This window comes from Plectropomus leopardus, chromosome 14 (genome assembly GCF_026936395.1).
Source record: "Plectropomus leopardus strain MGB_pleo_1.0 chromosome 14, ASM2693639v1, whole genome shotgun sequence".
Taxonomy (NCBI): Eukaryota; Metazoa; Chordata; class Actinopteri; order Perciformes; family Serranidae; genus Plectropomus; species Plectropomus leopardus.
The window spans coordinates 6,717,277-6,740,045 of record NC_142189.1 but is presented as its reverse complement, the minus strand read 5'-3'; the positions used below and the strand labels follow the sequence as shown (position 1 = coordinate 6,740,045).

At 38.3% G+C, this 22,769-nt stretch overlaps 2 protein-coding genes across 3 annotated transcripts in view; both read left to right on the top strand.

The window, feature by feature from the left end:
- The first annotated feature begins 1,256 nt into the window (after positions 1-1,256).
- slc39a9 (solute carrier family 39 member 9) lies at positions 1,257-13,895 on the top strand. Of its 2 annotated transcripts, XM_042500721.2 has the most exons (7): positions 1,257-1,841; positions 2,908-3,016; positions 5,295-5,498; positions 6,397-6,465; positions 6,881-6,966; positions 8,212-8,346; positions 9,669-13,895. In XM_042500721.2, exons 1-7 carry the CDS (start codon positions 1,746-1,748, stop codon positions 9,900-9,902), a joined length of 933 nt encoding a protein of 310 aa, XP_042356655.1. In that variant the 5' UTR covers positions 1,257-1,745; the 3' UTR covers positions 9,903-13,895. The 2 variants fall into 2 exon arrangements, with proteins under 2 accessions (XP_042356655.1, XP_087943687.1); XM_088087561.1 differs by lacking the exons at positions 1,257-1,841; positions 2,908-3,016 and adding an exon at positions 3,427-3,506.
- Positions 13,896-14,443: 548 nt separating this feature from the next.
- Positions 14,444-22,769, top strand: part of plekhd1 (pleckstrin homology and coiled-coil domain containing D1) — a 65,029-nt gene continuing 56,703 nt past the window's right edge. The window contains exons 1-9 of the mRNA XM_042501341.2: positions 14,444-15,083; positions 17,739-17,832; positions 18,030-18,119; positions 18,515-18,591; positions 19,741-19,832; positions 19,919-19,971; positions 20,220-20,314; positions 20,776-20,869; positions 22,088-22,281. Coding sequence (XP_042357275.1) covers positions 14,929-15,083; positions 17,739-17,832; positions 18,030-18,119; positions 18,515-18,591; positions 19,741-19,832; positions 19,919-19,971; positions 20,220-20,314; positions 20,776-20,869; positions 22,088-22,281 — 944 coding nt within the window. The 5' untranslated portion in view covers positions 14,444-14,928. The remainder of the gene's footprint in view (positions 15,084-17,738; positions 17,833-18,029; positions 18,120-18,514; positions 18,592-19,740; positions 19,833-19,918; positions 19,972-20,219; positions 20,315-20,775; positions 20,870-22,087; positions 22,282-22,769) is intronic.

The window sequence follows — 22,769 nt, the reverse complement described above, 5'->3', positions numbered from 1 at the left end:
CCAATCTTCCTCTGTCCAATGTCTGTGTTATTTTGCCCATATTAATCTTTTTCTTTTATTGGCCAGTCTCAGATATGGCTTTTTCTTTGCCACTCTGCCCTGAAGGCCAGCATCCCGGAGTCGCCTCTTCACTCTAGATGTTGACACTGGCGTTTTGCGGGTACTATTTAATGAAGCTGCCAGTTGAGGACCTGTGAGGCGTCTATTTCTCAAACTAGAGACTCTATTGTACTTATCTTCTTGCTCAGTTGTGCAGCGGGGCCTCCCACTTCTCTTTCTACTCTGGTTAGAGCCTGTTTGTGCTGTTCTCTGAAGGGAGTAGTACACACCGTTGTAGGAAATCTTCAGTTTCTTGGCAATTTCTCGCATGGAATAGCCTTCATTTCTAAGAACAATAGACTGTCGAGTTTCACATGAAAGTTCTCTTTTTATGGCCATTTTGAGCGTTTAATCGACCCCACAAATGTGATGCTCAAAGGAAGGTCAGTTTTATAGCTTCTGTAACCAGCTAAACTGTTTTCAGCTGTGCTAACATGATTGCACAAGGGTTTTCTAATCATCCATTAGCCTTCTGACGCAATGAGCAAACACATTGTACCATTAGAACACTGGAGTGATAGTTGCTGGAAATGGGCCTCGATACACCCATGTAGATATTGCACCAAAAACCAGACATTTGCAGCTAGAATAGTCATTTACCACATTAGCAATGTATCGAGTGTATTTCTGATTAGTTTAAAGTTATCTTCATTGAAAAAAACAGTGCTTTTCTTTCAAAAATAAGGAAATTTCTAAGTGACCCCAAACTTTTAAACGGTAGTGTATATGTGCGTGTGTGTGTGTGTGTATGTGTGTGTCTGTGTATCTATTTTATTTATAAATTACATAAATCAAATAAATCTTCTTTTATTATTTTTGTATTATTATTAGTAGTAGAAGTGTGTGTGTGTGTATGTATATATGTGTGTGTATGTGTATATACATATATATACACACACATATAAATGTGTATGTATAAACGTGTGTATGTGTGTGAGTGCGTCTGTATATTTATATCTACTTTATTTATAATTTTAAAAAAAAGTTATTGTATTATTATAACTATTATTATTACTATTAGTTGCAGTAGTAGTAGTAGTAGTAGTAGTAGTAGTAGTAGTAGTAGTAGTAGTAGTAGTAGTATTACTTCCTCCGGTCTCTCCTCCTCCAGCGACTCTCGCAGATACGTGGCAGGTTTACTTCAGCAGGTTGAGCGGACGTGTTGTGACCCGGAAGTACTTCAGTGCGGCACCAAACAACAGGATGTCCAGTTTAGCCAGTTTGTCTCTGTAGCTCTCAGCTCACCAAGTCGGGAAGTTGCAATATTTACAACCGACAGCTGAATCTAGAAGAAACAATGCGGGGCGACGGATGTTTGGAAATACACGTTAACATGTCAGGATTCCTCATTTGTGAATTTTAGGAGCCGGGCAGCTACCGAAGCTAGTTAGCTTAGCTTTGCTAACGTTATCGAGGCCAGAGGCTGTTAGCGTCTCTGTTAAGTTAACGTGGATGTTTGGCAGCGAGCTGAACTGGTACCAGTACAGGGACGTGTCTTAAACCAGCCGTAACTGTTAACGAGCAGCTGCAGGCCGGGGCATGTGATTTAATCTGACGAGCACGCTTAAAAGTGCCAGTTAAAGTCCAGTTGGAGGTTGATGTTTTAGCTTAGCAGAAGATTAGCCGAAGAGAAAAGTGCAGCAGTCATGGACGATTTTAGCTCGATCAGCCTGCTGTCTCTGGCGATGTTGGTGGGATGTTATGTGGCCGGGACTATTCCTTTAGCAGTCAACTTCTCTGAGGTGAGTTTGTGACATGCAAACTTCTCAAAATCTGCTTCTTGAGAGTTTACGGTTTGTCTAACTTTGGCCACATGTCCAAAATCTACAGAGAGGTAAAAGTTCATCTCTGTCAGTGCATTTTAATCAGAAGCACTGATTGCAATGTAGACTCTGCTGTTATCAGATAACGTGTTTATCCGTCTTAAAAACAGCGAAACAGATTTGTTTTAACCCTTTGAAACCTGAGCAAACTGGCTTGATTTATTTCCAAAATATGGAAAGGAAGGCAATGGGCATTTTAACTAGAAATGACAGAAAAATTAGCAAGAAATTGGCCATAAGAAAAGTTAAGAGAAAATTACCTGGAATCAGAAGAAAACAAAACAAACAAAATGACAACAACAACAGAAAGTTACTGGGGGAAAAAGTTCTAAAATAAAACAAAAAAAATCCTAAATATTAATAATTATTATATATTTCTATAACCTTATCATAAATGTATAGTTATAACAATCATAAATATCTCTTTTGAAAACATATTTTGATAATTCTCTAACAACTCCCCCCCTTTTTAAAAGATTATTATTATTATTAATAATAATTAGATAATTGTTTTTTTTCCCTTTTATTGACACTTCTATATTTTAATTACTTTTTTTAAACGGTCAAACAAGCTTACTCCTTTTATTGACACTTTTAAATGAGTTTTATTGACACTTTTACCTCAAATTTTACTCTTGATTGGGTTGCATTTAATCAAGTGTGGTTGTGTGCGGCTGTGATCTTCTATGTGCTGGTTTGTTGTATTTTTAAATTGTTTGTACTGCCAACTGCAGATCAGATTTCCCCTTAAGGGACAACAAAAGCTCTGAACTGAACTATCACCGTTTACTTTTTTTTGGCAATTTGCAGTGCATTTAATGCAAAGTTGCAGATTGCTTCCCCATGTTCTTCAAACAGATCAAACCTATTTGCTCACGTCCCAAAGCTTTAAATGCCTGTGAAAGGTGTCTGAAGGCAGCACAAGAAGACTGATGTTGATCCCGATCTCAAAGGGTTAAAGATTTGTTTGTGTATGTTTCTCCAGGAAAAGCTGAAGTTGATCACGGTGCTGGGAGCAGGGCTACTGTGTGGGACTGCGCTGGCTGTTATCATTCCTGAGGGGGTCCACGCACTTTATGAAGAAATCCTTGAAGGTAACGTTCGCCATAAACCAGGGGTGTCCAAACTTTTTTGATGGGAGCCAGCTGCTTTTAGCATCAAGTGTGTGTGTGTGTGTGTGTGTTTTGTTGTTTTAAACAACAGTTTAATTAATATTTCACATATTAAAAAAACAGGTATTACAATGAACAGCATACACAAAAACAGGAATACATATACATATTTTCCTTTTATTTATATATATATATATATATATATATACACACATACACACACACACATTGGGCCTCATGTAGCAAAATTCTCTTACATTTTGTCTTAATTATCTGGCAAGAGAAAGTATAAGTCAACTCCAGATGCACCATAACCATCCTAATTTCCTATAACCAGGTGTGTTCAATGATCAGTCCCACTTGATTCATTAGCAGAGGTAACGCCCACTAAACTCTGCATAGCAGCAGGTTTTGTGCCGTGTGCAAAGACTCTGGCACATGCACAAGACTGGAGAGATCACACCCAAAAAAGGTTGTAAGAAGAAGTTCTGCAGTAGTGAAACTGATGTACAAAGTAAATGTAATTTCAGGGAAATGTAGTGATGTATTAAAAATAAAAGTATGCATACAATAAAAAATAGATAAATATAATAAATCAAAATAATTAAACAAATTAAAAGAAAAAGCAGCAGGTCCTCATACATACAGTATATTTGAGAAGCTGGAACCATGACATGTTTTTGTTTTTTGCATGAAAAATTACTTTTAATGAAAGAAATTGTTGCCAATTAATTTTCTAATTACTCGTCTAATTGTTTCAGCTGTACTTGAATATTTTAATATTTTTGGTTTGTTTGCATGAATCTTCATTTGTAAAGTATTTATCTAATAATAGTAGTGAAGTAAAAAGTACAGTATTTCCTGCTGAAGTCAAAAATAAAATCAAAAATAACATTGGTGAATCCCAAAATCAGTGGGCACTAACAAAATAAAAGCTTATTCTGGATATGAGCAAAAATAAAAGAAAATGTGTTTTTTATAGTGTTTCTTGCATGAGGACCAGTACTCTGGTCCCTCTGCTACTGTGTCACCTTTAGTGTGCGTTTCCAGTCTAATTATTCCATAATGAGGATTTCCAGGACGAGAAAGAGAATCCTTTTGATAATAGATCGACGGTCTCTACAGAGAGGCAGCGCGAGTGGCTTCCAAATGTTCATAATCAGCTGATCATACTTTTAAGCTCAGAGCCGACCGTCTCATGTTCTAACACATAAAATATTTCCTTGTGCCACAGAGTAACAGTAGGTGGGGTTTCTTTGATCCATTAAGCAGGATACACTTTCTTGCCAAAAGTAGTAATTTATCCAGTAATCCGAATTTCAGAGAGGGAATTGTTTTTTTTTAATCTCTCTTTAACATGTCATCAGTCTTCTTTCTGATATGTTTTTGCGTCTTATTTGTTGTTTAATTTGACCTTAATACTTGTCTGGATTTAGGTCAGCATTTGGTGTCTGTTCTTATGTTGCCTCCTGGGTGTCTTGCTTCTGCTTTTCTTTGTTAAAGCTCTCTGTAAACTGTTTTTTTTAAAGGTGCTGTATAAATTATGTAATTATCATTGTTAAATTATCAGTTTGACAGCTTGTAGACGAGGGCTGTTCTTCCTTAAAAGTGAATCACGTTTTCTTCATTCATCGTTTTCTCTGAGATTTGAGAACACACTTCTCTCACGTGTTTCTTATCTTTTCGATAAAAAACATTTATTGTGCTTTTAGATGCTCAAGTGAAAAAAAACCCACACAACTGAGATGCTTGCTGTCTAGACCGGGCTTTAAACGGACGATATAAGTCACTGACCGTGTAATTGAGTTTGTCTGTCTTCATTTCCTGTCAGCTCTCTATTCTAGAAATAATATATAATCTAGAAAAGGCACAATCATTTGATGCCTTTGACTCTTGATCTGCTTCACGAGCCTCTAGGGATGCAACAGGTCACAGATACTCTGGAAAAAATTCAGTATTGTGCATAAAGACTTATAGTAAGTAAACATTCGCCTGTGTGGACTCTAACAGTTGGAATCTTTTACAAACAGAGCAAAGTTCAGCAATTCGTAAAGTACAACCAGTTGACGTCCATTTCTCTTACGTAACAAACTTTGTCAGACTCAGGTTTTTGTTTTGTGAACGTTTGCATCAACACGTTCCTCTGTGTCACAGAAATGCTCCGTGCGTTTGTGAAGGTCTCTGTGCTGGACAGATGTCTTAAGGTGTTTTTTGACTGTCCATCTGCCTCTTTCTGTTCCCTCCTGACTTGTCTCTGCAGGTGGACACCACAGCCACGGCCAAGCCGGCGTTGTGGAAGTGTCCGAGGCGAAGGGTGAAGCAGACGCAGCTCTGAGCGCCAGCGGGAAACACGAGCACAGTCACGAGCAGCTTCATGCCTGCATCGGAGTGTCTCTGGTCCTGGGCTTCGTCTTCATGCTGCTGGTGGACCAGATAGGCAGCTCTCATGTGCACAGCACTGAAGGTCAGTGTTATGAAGGACAGCAAGATTAACCCCCTAGAACCTGGATCAGCATCCGTCTAAATGTGCAGCCTTCAGATGCCTCTCACAAGTGTTTACACCCCTGGAACCTGAGAAAATTGTTTTATTTGTTTTGAAAAATGTGGAGAAAAAGGCAAAGAGCAACCTGGCAAAAAATGTCTGGCAAACTGCAAAACATTTGTAAAAGGTGGCAAGAAAATGACTTAAAAATTAGCAGTGGGGAGATTATTAGATGTTATTAAAAAATAGAAAAACATGCCCAGAAAACTGTATTTATAGTTCTTATAATTATGCAATTTAAAATTATATTACAAAAACTAAATGTAATATATTTTTATTTCTTTCTTAAAGTTATATTCTTGTTTATTTTCTTTCTTTACTTTTCTATATATATATATTTTTTGCATGTTTTCAAGTTTTTCTTGTCAATTAATTAATTTCTTGCTATTTTCTGGGGCTTTTTTTTACATTTTATTTTTTGGTCAGGTTGCTCATTGCCTTCTTGTTTTTAAAGCACTCAAAGGGGTTATATATGTGGAAAATTAGTTTCTGAAAATGGGGTTTGGTGACAGCAGCTTTGTAATTAGCCTCATCAAATCCTAATCTTCTCTGGAGTAAAATCAGTTTGTTGAATTAGACCTAAAACACCCCCAGATGGCTCGACTGCAAATTCTGTTCTCCCAGATGCACCCACGCTTTGTACCAAATAATTAGAGCTCTTTATTTGATCAGCTAATGCTCTGCAAACTGTTTGCAGAGTCTGCCAACATGTGACAGCTCATATTCATGGTGGACATCCCGTTGTGTCATTGTCACTATGTTTTGCATTTATACATTTCATAAAAGTAATATTTTTCTAACTTGTTTTTGTCTGGTTTAGATCCAGAATCAGCAAGGGTCACTTCCTCGAAAATCACCACCACACTGGGTCTGGTGGTCCACGCTGCAGGTGGGTCTGTTTTTGATCATTTTTTGCCACATAATGATGACGTTTATGTAAAAAAAATCATATATATAAGACTAAATTGCAAATAGATGTTTCGATAAAAAATGGTCTTCTTTCCACACAAGTTACTTCTGCAGAATAGACAGTACAGGTGTGATCAGACAACACACAGGTGTGATATTGTGTAAATGTTTACTTATGAAACAGTTATTTTCTGCAACACCCAAGTTTACTTATTGGTCAAGTATTGAATCCCATTTTAAACTGAGCGTGATAATTACTGTCATATGGGAAATTAAAGATGATTATTGAGAAGGTTTGAGCAGCAACAGTTGACCTCTTTTTAGAGTCAGACCTTAATGTTGTATTAATGACTGAATATTAACGGTAAATCAGTAACTGTGTCTTCTGTCTCCAGCTGACGGCGTGGCACTAGGAGCTGCTGCATCCACCTCTCAGACCAGCGTTCAGCTCATTGTATTTGTAGCTATCATGCTGCATAAGGTAATAATGATTTCATGTCGTCTGCAATAAATTACTGGGTTTCAGCGTCCTTTTTTATTGTTTAGCTTCATGAGATTTGTATTAAGGCTGACAATGTCTGACAGGCAATGGCAGACAATGCCATTGCCTGTCAGACATCGACTCCTAACCCCATTGTCCATATGTTAGTTTATTATTAGTTATTAGTTAGATCTTTATTTCAAACATGGCAAATAGAATAAGACAACAAAAATAAAATCTAAACTAGAAAAAGAAAAGAAAACATCAGAATGCTGCCGGACACATTCAGTAAACAAACATAAGTATTTCATGTCCCAAAAGGAGTAGGAGGAGGTGAAATATGTTTGACCACATGTTTTTGGTGACTCCAGGGGCATTTATTGCATTCTTAAAAAGTAAATATAGTTATTTATTTGCCAGATGAACTGTAGGCTGCCACATGGGCAAAGTTGTGTTTGATTAATTGTCCAAGTTTGTCAGTGCCATCATGAAAATTTGCCTTTGTTATTGTCAACATGATGTTTCACTGTGGACCTCATCATATGGCAACATATGACGTCCCCATCCCGAATATGTTTATACAAATAAAATTCATAAATCATCAGTAGAGCTGAAACAACAATAAGTTGGTTTGTAAAAAAAATGAATTGCCAAGTATTTGATAACAGATGAATCGTTTATCATTTTCTTTTTTCTTCTTTTTTTAAAAAAAGTTTTTAATTTATTTGAATGTTATCTTCAGTCGTACAACATCAAGAAGCCTGTGACAAATGCGCATTTTTATAATGGCCAAAATAAACATTTAGCACTTCCAGCCATACATGCAACGCTGTGAGCAGTCACTAATCAGCCTTTTGTCCTTGCAAACATCTGTCCGTATAACATTTCCCTTTTTTTGACACCTCCCAGAGAGGTAGAGATAAACCAAAAAAAGTCAAATAAAATAAAATGCTTGTAGCAGTCTGATATAGTCGGTAAACAAAACAAAAAGTTAAGAACTTTCCTTCAAGTTACCATCTCGACAAGGTCAGGTCTCCACATTACATACCCATTTCTCCCAGAGACATACACAGAGAACGATTCCCATTTTCATCAATAATCATTCATTCAAGTGTCAAATTTGTGAGAATAATTTCTTGGTCTAAAATATTTCTGACCTTGTGTGAAACAAATGAAAAGTCGTAATATAATCTGCAGATTGTAAATGTGAATATTTTGTGAACTCCGGTCCTCTGTCGTCTGCAGGCCCCAGCAGCGTTCGGCCTGGTGTCGTTCCTGATGCATGCTGGTCTCGAGAGGAACCGCATCCGCAAACATCTCCTGGTCTTTGCCCTGGCAGCTCCTGTCCTCGCCATGCTCACCTTTTTAGGCCTCAGTCAGGTAAATTTTGAAATCTGTGTTTAAATACGACGCTCCCTTTGAGGCAGGAAGTGTATTTCCTGTATGACTGTCACTCGTCTGTTTACTTTGAAGGAGTAAACGGAGGCCTGAGGCCTGTTTTAAATAATGCCTCAGCCAAAAGCTCATTTAAAAACCAGTATGACTGGTTAGGATTACCTACAAGAGACATTTAACAGACATGTTTAAGATAGATCGTTTCATTTCGTCTAGATTTGGACTCTATCGACTAGTTCAAAGCTTCATTCATAGCAGAAACATTCAAGTTCTAAATTATAAACATTTGAATGCTGCATTTTTTTTTGTTCTTCTTGTCTGTTGATTCTGTGTAAACCTGATGTTCCTTCACATTTTCAGAAAAAAATTAGTCTACACTAATATTGTTTATATTATACTATTTGTAGAATTAGACTCCAGTGATGACCTTATGGGATTGTTTGACTTGTGTGATCCAAACATTTTGAATAACTCCAGAGAAAGTCAAAAAGTTAAAATGTTAAATCACTTCCATATCTTTTTGAAGTTTCCCTCTATGGTTCTTTTTTGGACTAAAATTCATAGCATCCTGTAAACTTTTTTTTTCAACCAAAATTACTTTCAGCTTTGAACTGATGCATGTGGTTAGACTCGAGGAACTCGAATTGTGAAAAATGGATAAAAAAACTGTTAAGAATATTATTGATGGCCTGTAAGAAATCCCTAACCAAGAAATGGCTGAAAAATAAAATACCCAGTGTTGACGAATAGATTGATGTAATATATACTGTAGTATTAAGAGAGAATGACTTTTAATTTTGATCTGATTCTAATTTTAATTCCACAATTTCCCCATGGAGATCAATAAAGTATTTCTGATTCTAGTATTGATTAAAATTAGAACCCTGAGTGATACTTTTACTGAAAACTGGACAAAGTGGATATATGTTAATGTTTATGTTTCACGAATCAGACCTGACTTTGTGTGAACAAGTACCACAAATGGATTGTAGTGTAACTAGTAGCCGCCCATCGTCTACGTGTGTATGTATTGATCCAATACTGTTGTCAAGGGAACGCAGTTTATTTGTTTGCCTCTCAACTTATTTTTTTACCGTTAATTTCTTTTATAATTTTTATTTACTTACCCCCCCTTTTTTCAGTTTTCCCACCCATTTATTTTTTTTAAAAAAGTTGAAAAAAGATGTAATCATTTCCAAAATTCACAACATGTTTTTATATAACGAAATATTCTAAAACAATTTTGCAGAAATATACTTTAATTCAGACATTTAGCCTCACACTTGTTTTGTTTTGTTCCCCTTCAGAGCAGCAAAGAGGCCCTGTCAGACATCAACGCCACCGGCGTCGCCATGCTCTTCTCTGCCGGCACCTTCCTCTACGTGGCCACCGTACACGTCCTCCCCGAGGTCGGCGGTGGGGGACACAGCCACGCTCCTTCAGGAGGGAACGGAGGAAAAGGACTGAGCAAGGTGGAGGTGGGAGCTCTGGTGCTGGGATGCCTCATTCCTCTGGTGCTGTCTGTCGGTCACCACCATTAGAGCTATGGACGGGTTTAAAACGGGTGTACAGGGCGAAAACACGGAGACACAGACTTCAAACATTGTGGATCTAAATGTCTTATTGCTTGTGTCTGCGGATGGACCTCTGTGAGCAGACTGGGGCTCGTTGTGGGGACGTCCTATGACTCGAGCTTGAAACAGGATGAATGGTGTAGGGGAATCAGAGTGGCTGCAGTGACGTCCGAGGAGGATGTTTTTTTTCCCGAAACATCTTACAGCTACTGTATGTGTCCATATATTCCACCAGAAATCTTTTTTTATCAGAGAGACCAGACGCGTGGACCCTTTAGTTTACTTCGATCACCGTGGAGTTTTCAGTGTTGCATCATCGTGCTTGTCCAAAGTCAAAGAACCCAGATATGATTACAGTGACGTTTTCACTAGATGGCAGTTGCACAGTGAGATTTGATGATATTGAGAAAGCTCTTTTTTGTATAATTGTACAGTGTAAATCTCTTCCCAATTAATTTTGAGCTGATTTTCAAGTGCCATACTCGCAAGTCGAAACCAGAACAGACGGCGCCATGAGGACGTTGCAGTTTGTAGTAAACGTTCCCAACTTATTTTCTTACAATCGGAGAGTTTTTTTGTCGCAGCCAACGATGAAGCTGAATGAGACATCAGCCCGAATAACCAGCCACATGCTCGCAACATTTTTTTGCTGTGGCTCGTGACTTTGGGGAAATCAGCAAGAAGTCTTTTTGCTCTGATAGGAAGCGTGTCTCTCCTTTAAAACCCATACACAAATGTCCACAAACTAGTCCGGTCAAACTCCTCATACAGAGAAGACACAAGCCGCCTTGATGCGTCACAACATGAACTGTCACTTTAATTTTCTGTTTCGTTTCTGAACGCGTTAATTTCTGAGTAATTATAAATAGAGGTTGGAGGAAACGGTGTGTGTAGAGTCGTCTTAAGTGATTGTATAGAGCGTTATTATTCAGAGGTGGAGGTCTGAGTGGTTTGCCTTGCTGAGGGCATCAGCTGGATAAAAAAAAAAGTTTCGGGACCATCGGCTCAGGAGAGCAGACATGTTACAGGACGAGTGAGAAGAATTTTGAACAAAACTTTTTTTTTTTTGTAGTTGGTTTACTCCTTAATCATACCTGAGCAATAATCATACACAGGAAATCGGGGCGCCTCTCTCAGGAGTGCAGCAGAGTCTTCGCAGCACTCATGCAGCCCTGACGTCCCCCCCGTCTCTGCACCATTAAAAGAGGAACCGATTGAAGCGTTAAAACGTCAGCAGGCTGCTCCGTCGCCCATCAGGACAGGTGGATATAGTGAGCGTATCACTGTGCCTGCTCACAGCAGAGCTCGTGTATGTATATGTATGTACTGTACAGAGTAACTTCCTTTCCACCAACGTCATGATCTCTTGTGTGAGATGGAACTGCTGACTCACAAATACAATTTTTTTTTGTTGTTTTTGGACATGGATGAGCTGTTCTGACTCAAGAGGCTACAGACTGTCTGAGGAGTCTCTGTTTTATGTATAAATCAAACGGTTTTACAACACGTCAGTTGATTTTAAAGTCTGTATGAGGAGAACAAACCCGACGTGATGTTTTGGAGAGAACGGGTTGGGTCGCATGCAGACCAGCAGCTGCATGACTGTTTTATTTTTTATGGGGACGCTGTATGTATGGACAAAAGGGAACCCCCCACCCCCCCACCCCACTGTGTCTCTTTACACTCGGTCATGTTTGAGGACAGACAGAGCCCCTCTATGTGCCAGTTCATCAGAATCCCTGCAGAAATTTGGCATTTTTTGTTATCACAAAAGATGATTGAAGTTAAATTATTTTACTGGTATGAGTTTTAAGGTCTGTGGTTTGTGGTTTGTTGTGGTAAGCCGGTCCAGCTGCACGTGCATGTTAGTGCATGTGTGATTCACACTGGCCAGCTCATCGCCGCCACTTCGCACTGCGGTCGTACAGCTGTAACTGCATATAACGCAGCATTGTCAACACAGTTAGCTCTGTTAGCACTGTTGCAATTACTAGCTTTAAGGAGTTAGCACTGTTAGCCGCTATCCGTCAAATCGACCCCCACCATGTTGAGATCCACGTGCATCGACTCATATGTTCTAAATTTTGCAAAATTGTAAAAAAAAAAATGTCACAAGTTTCCAGAGTCCAATGTGACATCTTCAAATGTCTTACATTTTTCAGCCCCATCACATATTCACTTTAATATCACAGCAGATGAAGAAAACCAGAAAATATTCACCTTTCACATTTGAGAAGCTGGAACCCCCAAATCTTTGTCAGGAAAAATTGCTTTAGCAATTAATTGATTATCAAACTTGTTGCAGATACATTTTCTGTTGATCGATAAATAATTGAAGCTCTGTTTGTGTTAGACAAAATGCATTTATTTGGGAATAAGCCTGCCTTCAAAGCCCCTAAAAACATTATTTAAAATAAAAATAAAAGTATTTCTTTAAATATTTATGGCTAAATAAGCAACAGAGTCAAATTTTGGGTATTATTAATTAAGAGCTTAACAAGCAGAACTTTTAACTTTGGCAGAAAATAGTGTGTTTATATTGGATGTCATCTTTCATTGTGAGAAGCTGATTGAGAAAATATGTTTTTTAAAGTCTTTAGAGTCGGTGCATGTTGGTCACATTACTTCTTTCACAGAGGAGAATGAAAGTGACAGGTTAACTGGTATTGCAGGTTGATAAATAATGCAAATTTAAGTCAAAATGTAGGTTTTGCAAGTCATTTTGTATAAACAGTTTACCAACATTTGAGAAAGACTCTGGTCTCATGCTGCCGTCCTCTGAAAATCTAATCAATGCTTTTGATTTCTCCAATTTCTCTATGATTTACAGAGGCTGCAGCAAACAATTTTCATTATCAGTCTGCTGTTTTCTTAATTCATCATTTCTCAATAAAATGTCAATAAATAGTGAAACATGCCCTGTGTAACACCCCAGAGCCCAAGGCGACGACTTCATATGGTTTGTTTTATCCGCCACAGTCTAAAAATCCCCAAGTTATTCAGTTTCTTTTTATATTTGATAAAGAAAAGCATGAAATTCTCATATTTCCAGTGTATGAAACCAGGAAATATTTAACTTTTTTTACTTGAAAGATGATAAAATCAATTATTCTGTGATCAAATAGTTGCCTATTAATTTTCAGTCGACTTAGTAATTAATCGGTTAATTGTTGCAGCTATATCAGTTAATTTTCCTCCTCTCCATGCTGGCAGTGAAAAGATCCCTTTGTGATGTAATTCCAGTGTAAATTATTGGGGACATTTTAAAATTTAGAGTTAGACAAATCACGTTTGCATCTTCAAAAGTTTGTCTTTTTTGCACAAAAACGCATCGTCACAACACTAGAAAAAAACATTTCTTGAGCTTATTTAAAGTTTCGGAGATGCTTGTTTTTCGCAGAACATCAGCAGGGTTATACTGTGTAGTTTACGATGAATAATGTTCATGTTAAGTCTAGTTGTTGAGCATCTCATGTTACTGATATCAGTTAAATAAGTTTATTATTGAATGAATGTGAAGCTTCTTTACATCACAAACAGCCAAAACACTCAACGTAGTGGAGTCTGTGGTGTCCGTTTGATGATCATTTTGAAATGCAATAACTTCTTTTGTATTTAATCACTTTTTGAGAGTGTCTGCACTTTACATACATGCTTATAAATTGAGAAAATAAAAATTGCAGAAACCCTTAAAACTGCCAGATCTCTGCAGGGGGAGTCTGATGAAGAAGCCGACGGCACATATCGGGGCTGATTTGAGGTTTCAGTCGTGATCAGAGAATTTTAGGATGAAGTTAATATTTGTAATAGTTTCAGTGGGGGTCAGTCTGTCTTTTCTTATTTTTATTTTCTGTCATTCCAGGATGAGTCTGCCTTATTTCCATACTTTTGATTGTGAAAATCGGTTGTAAAGCAATGTGTTTTATGACGACTAAATTAAAGTTTTTTAACTGGTGAAAATGCTGTCTTTAAGTTTGATGATTTCAGCATCTTAACTGATTATTTAAAAAATGTTGCTGGTTAATAATAGTTTGTTTTTCCCCCAGATTTCAGCAGGTGGAATTGAGCCTGAAATTCATCACTTTAGTTTTTGTTTTTAAAGCATTCGATTCAGTTTTAGAAAGCAGCTGATCCCATGTGTGAAGTTTTCATCTTGTCTTCATCTCAAGGTAAGAGTTTCTGGATTGTCACTGTTATTTTTGCTCATGTTTTTAACAAATTATAGTACTTTTGTTTTAAATTAAATGCAAAAAAAGAGGTTTTAGGATGTTTTACTCCTGAAAAAAACAAAACTGCAGGCTCATGCACTTCTCTGTCGAGGCTGAGCTGTCAATATCTTTATAATCTGCTGTCCATCCACTCTGACACATGTTGTGTAAATTAATCTGATACTCACGGCGCTGAGCTGCATGTTAACCGCTGTGACTCTCCATCCTCTTTACCAGAAGTCATGCAGCCCCGCCTCTGCCCCAGATGTTCTCCTAATTCACTGCTGGAGCTGCGGATGGGTGGATGGAGGGATGGAGTGACTGATGGATGGAGCGACCAGAGAGTTTATACCTGCCAAGAGCTGGAGACTGCAGCGAGTACAGTAATCTGAATAACAGCTTTTACTGGCTGGAATGTATTGACCGGCTTCAGATTTAGCAACTCACTCCTAAAGCTTCCCTCCCCCATCGCCTCCCAGTATCCCTCCTCTTCCTCCCTCCCTCTCTGTCGGCGTTTTCCTCTGCGCTTTGCCGTCAGTCTGCCTCCAGCTGATGAGCGTATTGGCAGCTGCATCATTCCACCCTGCTGAGTTATTGGGATTTCTTTTCTACTTTTTCCTGCTTTGTATTGAAGCTGTCCCTGCAGCTATACATGCACCTCCATGTGTTGGGCGCTATCAGACTGATTGTTATTGACTGACTGTATTTTTCTTTTTTTTTTAATTTGCTGAGTTGTTTTTTTTTTTTTTTTGCTCCACCTCTCAGGGTGTGGGAAGCAAGAGAGGATGTTCTCGTCTTCGTCCAGAAACTCTCTGTTTTCGCCTTGGTCATCCATGGAGCAGTCGGACTCTGAAGCGCTGGACATCAGCACCAAAGTGCAGCTGCACGGGGTGCTGTGGAAGAGGCCCTTCGGACGGCCGTCGGCAAAGTGGTCCCGCAGGTGAGGGGGAGTGGTGATTCACCTGGTGGTTCTTGTGTTTTTATCTCTGCAGCACATGGGGAATTCTGTCTCTCTGCAACTTATAAAACCTGCATAAGCTTTAAAAACTTAAGCTTTTTAAGAAATTGTTTTTCTTTAATTTTTGAAAAGGCGACATTTATGGGGGAGAAAGTATATATCTGATGCAAATAAAAATGCTGATTTTTCTTGGAGAACGGCTATAATTTCTGTTCAATACATGTCGGAAAGTTAGTTGTTGCATTAAAAAAAATTGGGGAAAAATGCTTAAATTGACTACTTATTTGAAACCTCAACTTATCGGAGATAAAAAGCTATTTATTTTTCTTTTTATCTGCAGTTTAAAACATCTGCAGTGGCCTCTCTTAGAAAAATCTAAAAAAAAAAAAAAAAACATCACAAAAATGCAGGTTTTGGGGGTTTTTTGGCAGAAGCTTAAATTCTTGGAAAAAAAATGCTGACTGGATTGACTATTTCTGATTTTGAATGTTGAACTTTTTTTCTTCCAAAATGGACATATAGGATGTTGTGTCGTGCATCAGAGGATTGCTTTATATAATAACAGGACAGGTCTTTTCACATCCCAGTGTCAGTGTTTTCTGTGTATATTTGGATGTTAAAGTGCCTGGATTGGTACCTTATGTCATGATAATGCTCTTAGTTTACATAACAGTTAAAACGACAATACACGGCGGATCCAGAGAGTCCATTTGCAGCGCACTCTTTGTAACCTTTCCCATTTGCTTGTGTCATAAAGGTCAAAAGAATTTGGTTTTGTTCGGTAAATGCTCGTTTGGTGTCCTGTGCCAAACTGTAGACGGCTGAGCTCTGAGATTTTGTGGTATTTGTTTTTGTCTGCAGCTTAAACAAAAAAAAACGGAAGTTGTTTGAAACAAATCTGCCGACCAGTGTGGAGGTTAGTCACTCAGAGAGGCTTTATAGGATTTGAGTTTTTCATTTCTTTGTGTTTGAATGCACCAGATCTAGATATATTGTCCCTTTGTATATTAAATTCACATAAAACAATAAAAAATGAAAATAATAGTCATAATGTCACAGCTTATTCAACAGCCTCCCCTGTGGGTGAAATTGTGTGATGGGAATTTCAAATATTTTATCAACACCAATACCATTATCGATTTTGCTCATTGGTCGGATTCTTTATTGATTCCTGGTCATTTTGTTTTTCATTGCAGAAACAAGTAGGCCCGCACAGGTTTTCAGTCTCAGTGCTACTGCTTTAATATCTCTGAGATGCACAGTGACACACTTTCACACTTTTTATGCTTATTTTCTGTCGCTGTGCAGGAATTGTGAAAAGGGGAAGTTAAGCTAGCAGTAGATGTTTTCTGTCAACCTCTAAAATGAATGAAATTAGATACTTTTTGTACAGCCTTTGTTTTTATGCAGGTTTTCTTTGTTAGAGAAAAAATCCGCTAATCCTGCCTGTGCGGCGCAGAAGTTAAAATAACACACATTAGATATTTAGCCTCTCTAATGGCTATGCTGCTCCGATGGGAAGCAGCGACACTTGTGTAGTTACAGATACATGTAATCCTGGAATTTAGGCCCATGTTGTGTAGGAAGATGTTTCAGCATATTGCTGATGTTTCTACCCTTGAATGAAATGATCAATTACAGACATTACAGGCAGCACTGTTACCATGTTTCTTTGTAAACTGAAGCCACGCTTTAGACCATCCCATCTTCTCTGCCATAATTGTAGACTTTTAGACGTGACTTGTGAGCAGTGTAGAAGCGTGAGTTTAACGACAATGTTTTGCCATGAGCAGCTGTCAGAAAAACATGCTGGCTGAGAAAAAAAGAACTGAAAAATTTGGAGACGACGATTCTGATAGATTCCTTGTGAAAACAGCTGTAATGTCTTTGTAAACAGAAAAGCTTAGTTACAAAATGTATTAATTCCTTCTCTGGTAAGTCCCCCGACTTCATGAAAGTGCAATACTAAATTGCTGAAGTATTCCTTTAATGCATTAGACACTTATCCATTGTTTTACCTACAGTAGATGACGGTCGGCACGCCTCCAGTTTGGAAAAGCAGGCAGGAGCTAAATAATGAACTGCTGTGGACCGAGACAGCAGCAAAACATATTTTAGCAAACTTAAGAAAGAAAATATCAGAAATATCAAAAATATCAGTTGAAGTTCATGTTATATTTAGAGTATTTTCATTATTTTACCTTACCATCAGACTTCCCTTTCCAACTGGGAACTGAAGCCATTATATCCATCAGAGCCATCAGAGTCCATTGAAGAAAACAGTAATTTTACCTCACAGAACACTGGAGTTGCTGGTCTACTTCTTCCTCAATCAATACGTTTGTGCTATTGTGAGACTTCAGAGGAATAAAAAACAAAGAAGTTGCAATTATCTGAAGCCGTGGTTCCCGAGCTGGGGGTCAGGACATACATGAGGGGCCACAAGATGAATTTAAGGGGTTTGTAGGTGATTAAAAGGGTAAGAAAGTGTTTAACGTTTTGGGGCCTCTGAAAAAATTCAAATCAAATAATCACTCTTCTGTGTAACTGCTCATTGAGAACATCGGCAGACGTTGGTTCCTTTCAGCCCCACAGGATTGACTCACTGCTGCTTTCATTGTCTTCCTCGGTACAAAGATTCTTCATCATCAAAGACAGCTTCTTGCTCTACTATGCAGAGAGCGAGAGGAGAAACTTTGAGACCAACAGGTACTTCAACATCCACCCAAAGGTGAGCCGCTGCTTCTCCTCTGCACACCTGTAAGAGACAGTAGAAGATGCATGTTTTTTTTCTTATTCAATGCATGTTAAGATTTAGGAGGGGTTTTTTTATTTCTGTGTGTTAAAGTCACGTTTTGCTTTTGTAAACAGATGTTTTTTATCTGAATTATCCATGTGTGATAACGGCGTGATGTGTTTGTGTCTCAGGGAGTCATCCCTCTGGGAGGGTGTGTGGTGTCATCCAATGAAAACATGGGCATGCCCTTTGGCATCGTGGTCAACCTGGAAGACTTTACTGTAAGACCTGGATCCTGTCACACCTTTATCACTCCATTACTTTATCATTTATGAACCTTTCAAGTATTGTTTTTAAAACCAACACGGGCACAAAGTTGCAGAAAGACGACATGCAACAATAAATTTATGCAAAAATAACGAGGCAGAAATGGCTGCATGACAAAGCAGGTTGCAGAGCTGAAATAGCCTTTTCTGAATTGTACTTTAATAACTATTTAACTGCAACAAATGGGACACATTGTGGAGTGAATTCAACTGCACACCGGGACACCGCAGTGTTGAATCAGTTTTTACTATCTCAGCAGCCCAAAGATGGAAAATCCTTTGTCTACTTTATAGCCTGCGCTCATTACTGAGGAGATGCTGATGTCTTATATCGTTTTTTCGTCCCTCAGGGCACCATAGTTCTGGCTGCTGAGTCTGGAGAGGAGCAGGTCCAGTGGATGGAGATGCTGCAGGAGTCCGGGAAAGTGTGAGTGTTCGACTGACAGAAAATCAGCTTTTTCCTCTGAAAGAATCACACACACACACACACACACACACACACACACGACATGACATGACTCATGAATTTTAAAAGGCTTGTGGTATTTTTTTTTTTTTAATTGTTTTGATGGAAGATGTTTTTGTTTTTGGAAAAAATCAGACAGCACAAGAGCGGCCAAAGTCAGAAATGTTACTGAATGCATGTAGAGAAATAAAGACAGAATTAGGATTTGTCTGTTGCGGTTTGTAGATGCACCTTTCAAAGTTGGCCCTTCTGCCTTGCTCAGCGGCTCCTCTTGGATTTGCTCATGATCTGGCACTTGGTGGCAACATTTTTTTTTAGGAACTGCCCTCATACCCTGCATTGTTATCGGCTCATGGCTTCACGCCATTGCCCAAAGATTGACGTCTAGAAATGTCTTGTACACAGCAAAATAATAAAATACAGGCAGAGAGCCGAGTCTCTGCAGAGACAGACCCTGCAACACACCTCTAATGAGTCACAAGTGATTATTAAGAGGACTTTTGTTTTAGTCTATACAGGTTGTACATGTTGTTTCTGAACTCCCACTCATTTTGCCTTTTCCATACTTTTTAGTACTGTGTATAGCTACTTCTTTCTGCTCATCGTTCCCCATGTTTGTTTTCTCTAAAGTGATGTTTTATCGCGAGAGGCTGGTGAAATTTCCAGATTTGTGAGTGGGACTCTTCATGAATGTTATCTGTTAATGTGAGGTGTGTTGTTTTGGCCTAATCGCTGCTCTCCACACACTACATAAACAAAACTGTTAGATCTATTATTATATGTCGAGACGTTTGTGGTGTCTCACATTTTTAAAATGTTAAGATCTGAAAAATCTTTTGGTGTGGGCCAAGCTTAAAAAACACTTTGACCTGCTGGTGGAGCTAGATGAAAAAGTCAGAGGATCACAAAGTCAGCAAAATGCATCTTGTCTGGAGCCATGAATGTATGAGCAAAGTTTCATGGCTGTTGATCCAAAAATTAGATTTCAGTCTGGAACAAAGAGGTGGACTGACTGCCTGAAAGACCCGTCATCTCTAAAATGATGGGAAGCATTTGTTCACATTTACTAATCATATTTTGGTTTTGGTGAAATGTGTGTGTGTCCAACAGCACGTGGAAGAACGCCCAGCTTGGGGAGGCCATGATCGAGAGTCTGGAGGCTCAGGGGCTGCAGCTGGCCAAGGAGAAGCAGGAGTATCTGGGTAAGAACAGGAGAGAGTCACCTGAGCTTTTTAAAAGATTTAACAAGCTGAGGAAGCTTTCATGTGCGCTGCTTTTCATTCTCCAGATAAACTGATGGAAGAAACTGAGGAGCTGACTCATCAAAGAGCACAGAGAGAGGTGAGATTACTCCTCTGCTGTCAACACATAACTGCAATATTTTTTTTTTCATTTTCCATCTGCACAAGAGATCATTTTGAGATTTTAACTTGTATTTTTAAGTTTAAGTGAAGTTTTCTGTTGTATTTAATGTTTCAGTAAATAATTAGTTATAATACATTGCCAAAGTTAAATAATGAGGTATGCAATGTGATCCTTGTGATCAGTAACAATTTCTTACAAACACACAAACACACACGTGTGTGCAGGAGCTGGAGCGTCTGAACCAGGTCCTGGAGGAAGAGAAGATGAAGTTTGAGGAGGTGGTGGTGGAGCTGAAGGCGGAGCAGGAGCATATCAAACTGTAAACACTCAACTATTTCCTATTAACCCTTTGAAATTTGAGAAAGATAGAAGAAATTACCCCAAAATTTGCAACAAATTATTAAAAAGTTACAAGAAAATTGGCAAAAAAAGGAAAGTAGAAAATGAAAACAAATAAGGAAATTATATTCCCATACATATTTTGAATATATAACTCTAATAACCATAAATCTAGTTTTTGGATGTTTCTTTTTTTCTATAAATTTTTTTCTTGTCACCTTTTACCAATTTCTTGCCATTTTCTCATTGCCTTCTCCCATGTTTTTTAAAGGAATTAAACAGTTTTTGCTCGTAGTTTTAAATGTTTAAATACTCATGAAAGGTGCCTGAATGCAGCACAAAAAAGACTGATGTCCATCCAGGCTTGATAGGGTTAACTTATACTTATTATACTCTATAAGCCTGTGTTTGACTGTGATTTGTCTTCCGTGTCGGTGTCAGAGACCTGGATGGCACCGCTCAGTCCCTGAGAGGTGTGGAGACTGAAAAAGAAGAGCTGAGCAGTTTGACCATCATGCTGCAGAAATCCATCGAGGTATAAAAATAAACGCAGTTTGTCACTCATGCACAAACACTGTGAGTGTGCGGAGAGACCTGTGCAACACGAAGAACTTGTTGATGAGTCGTAGAGGACTCCGGTGATCGATTTAGATCACATAATGTTACAACTGCTGATGTCGTAAGTTGTGTAACAAACGAGACTGACTGATGCAGCTTTCTATGAAACGGGGTCAAAGTCATGAGGGAAAATTAAAAGTCAGAAATTAAAAACACTGTAAACAATCACTCAGCATGTGATATGCATTTTCAGTTGTGTTGGTTCGTACGGAGGTTATTTCTGAAATGGTGCTTGTGTGTATAAAGATTGTTTAAATCAAAAAAACTTTGTCTTATGGTGACAAAATCCTCTCACCAGCACCTTTAAAATGCACTACTTCACACACCAGTGTATATGGTTTGTTTGCAGAGACTCCAGTAAGTCACTGCTCCTGGCCAAGAAATAATCTGGCATCTAATCCCCCTATAACTACACATGTTGTTTCACACTTCAGTTTTTGTGCGGATTAACCAAACAAGATGCTGGTGCCGGTAGGCAGATTTTGTTACCTCAGAAGTTAAACTGCTGCTGACTGTGTCTTGAAGACAGATATGAGACTGGTTTTAATCTGAACATCTGATCTCAGCAAGAAAGCAAATAAGCACATTATTAAGCAATTATTCGCATCCATGATTTTCTTACTGTTAACATAGAAAAGTTGTCTTTCTTTTTGTAATCTTAAATGAAATACACAATGAGCGTATATGAAGTTTTAACTATAATATATATTTGAATATAAATATGTCACTTATTTTTAGGATTTTAGCTGATGTGCTACTTCTAAAAAAGAGCATGAAAATGTATGAAAGATTATTTTTGATCAATGTAAAATAAAATTAAATTTAAACTTCCTTTATATTTGACCCCCACAAAAAAACAAGAGACAAAACAAAAAAAAAGAACTCCTAACAAGTGAGTTGGCAGGAACTGAGAGTAAAGTTATTTATGTATTAATTTATTTTTAACCATGGAAGAGTGATTTCCGGTGAAAGAATCAACACTCAACTTCCTGCAAATTTAATTAAACAAGACTCATTATTGCCTTACATCACTTTGAATATGCAGCACTCAGTCTCACAGTTGAAACCAGAACTGATGAAATTCATTCAGACTTGTGGATTCTGTCGGATCTGAATGTGTCGTTTTGTCCTTCAGGAGCTCTCTCAGGAGAAACAGCGAACTCTGGAGCTGCTCGGGGTGAAGGAGCAGGAGGAGAAGGCGGCTGAAGCTGCAGAGGAGAAGTCAGAGGGAGGAGAGGATCCCGGAGCCGTGGACCTGCTGCAGGACCTGCGACACATCGAGGAGCAGATGAAGATCCTGCTGAAGGAGAAGGAGCAGGCTGACGACAAGTGAGTGAGAAAACAGCATCAGACTGGGATTGTACTGGTTTTGTGCAGCAATAGCAGAACAAGACCAGTTATGTACAACAGTTTTCATGCAAATGGCACAAATTTTGGCAAAATTGTGCATTTTTGTTTAATATTGGAATTTCCAGCTCAGCTCCTACAAAAAGTCTAAAACACAATGTGAAAACTAAATTGTTACGTTCATACTGTTAAGTACAAAAAATGCACCATTGAATGCCATTAAAACTGCAATTTTGATCCTACAGCCATCACAAAAACATGCATTGTATGATTTCTTGGTGTCATTCTTGGCTTTTGTCTTGGAATTTGTAATTTTTAACTATTTTCCAGCTGATTATGTCATTTTTTTACCATATTTGGCATATGGTCATGCTATTTCCACTAGGTGCACTGTTACAATCAATGTTGCTGCAAATCATTCATATATCCCAGGCTGTTCACTTGGCATGAAGTATATTTAAAATATGTAT

Bases quoted from the DNA above. Each gene is read 5' to 3' on its own strand.
- slc39a9 (XM_042500721.2), top strand. From the start codon at position 1,746: ATGGACGATTTTAGCTCGATCAGCCTGCTGTCTCTGGCGATGTTGGTG. The intron at 3,017-5,294 runs GTAACGTTCGCC...TTGTCTCTGCAG, and splicing joins TTATGAAGAAATCCTTGAAG to GTGGACACCACAGCCACGGC. The intron at 5,499-6,396 runs GTCAGTGTTATG...TGTCTGGTTTAG, and splicing joins TCATGTGCACAGCACTGAAG to ATCCAGAATCAGCAAGGGTC.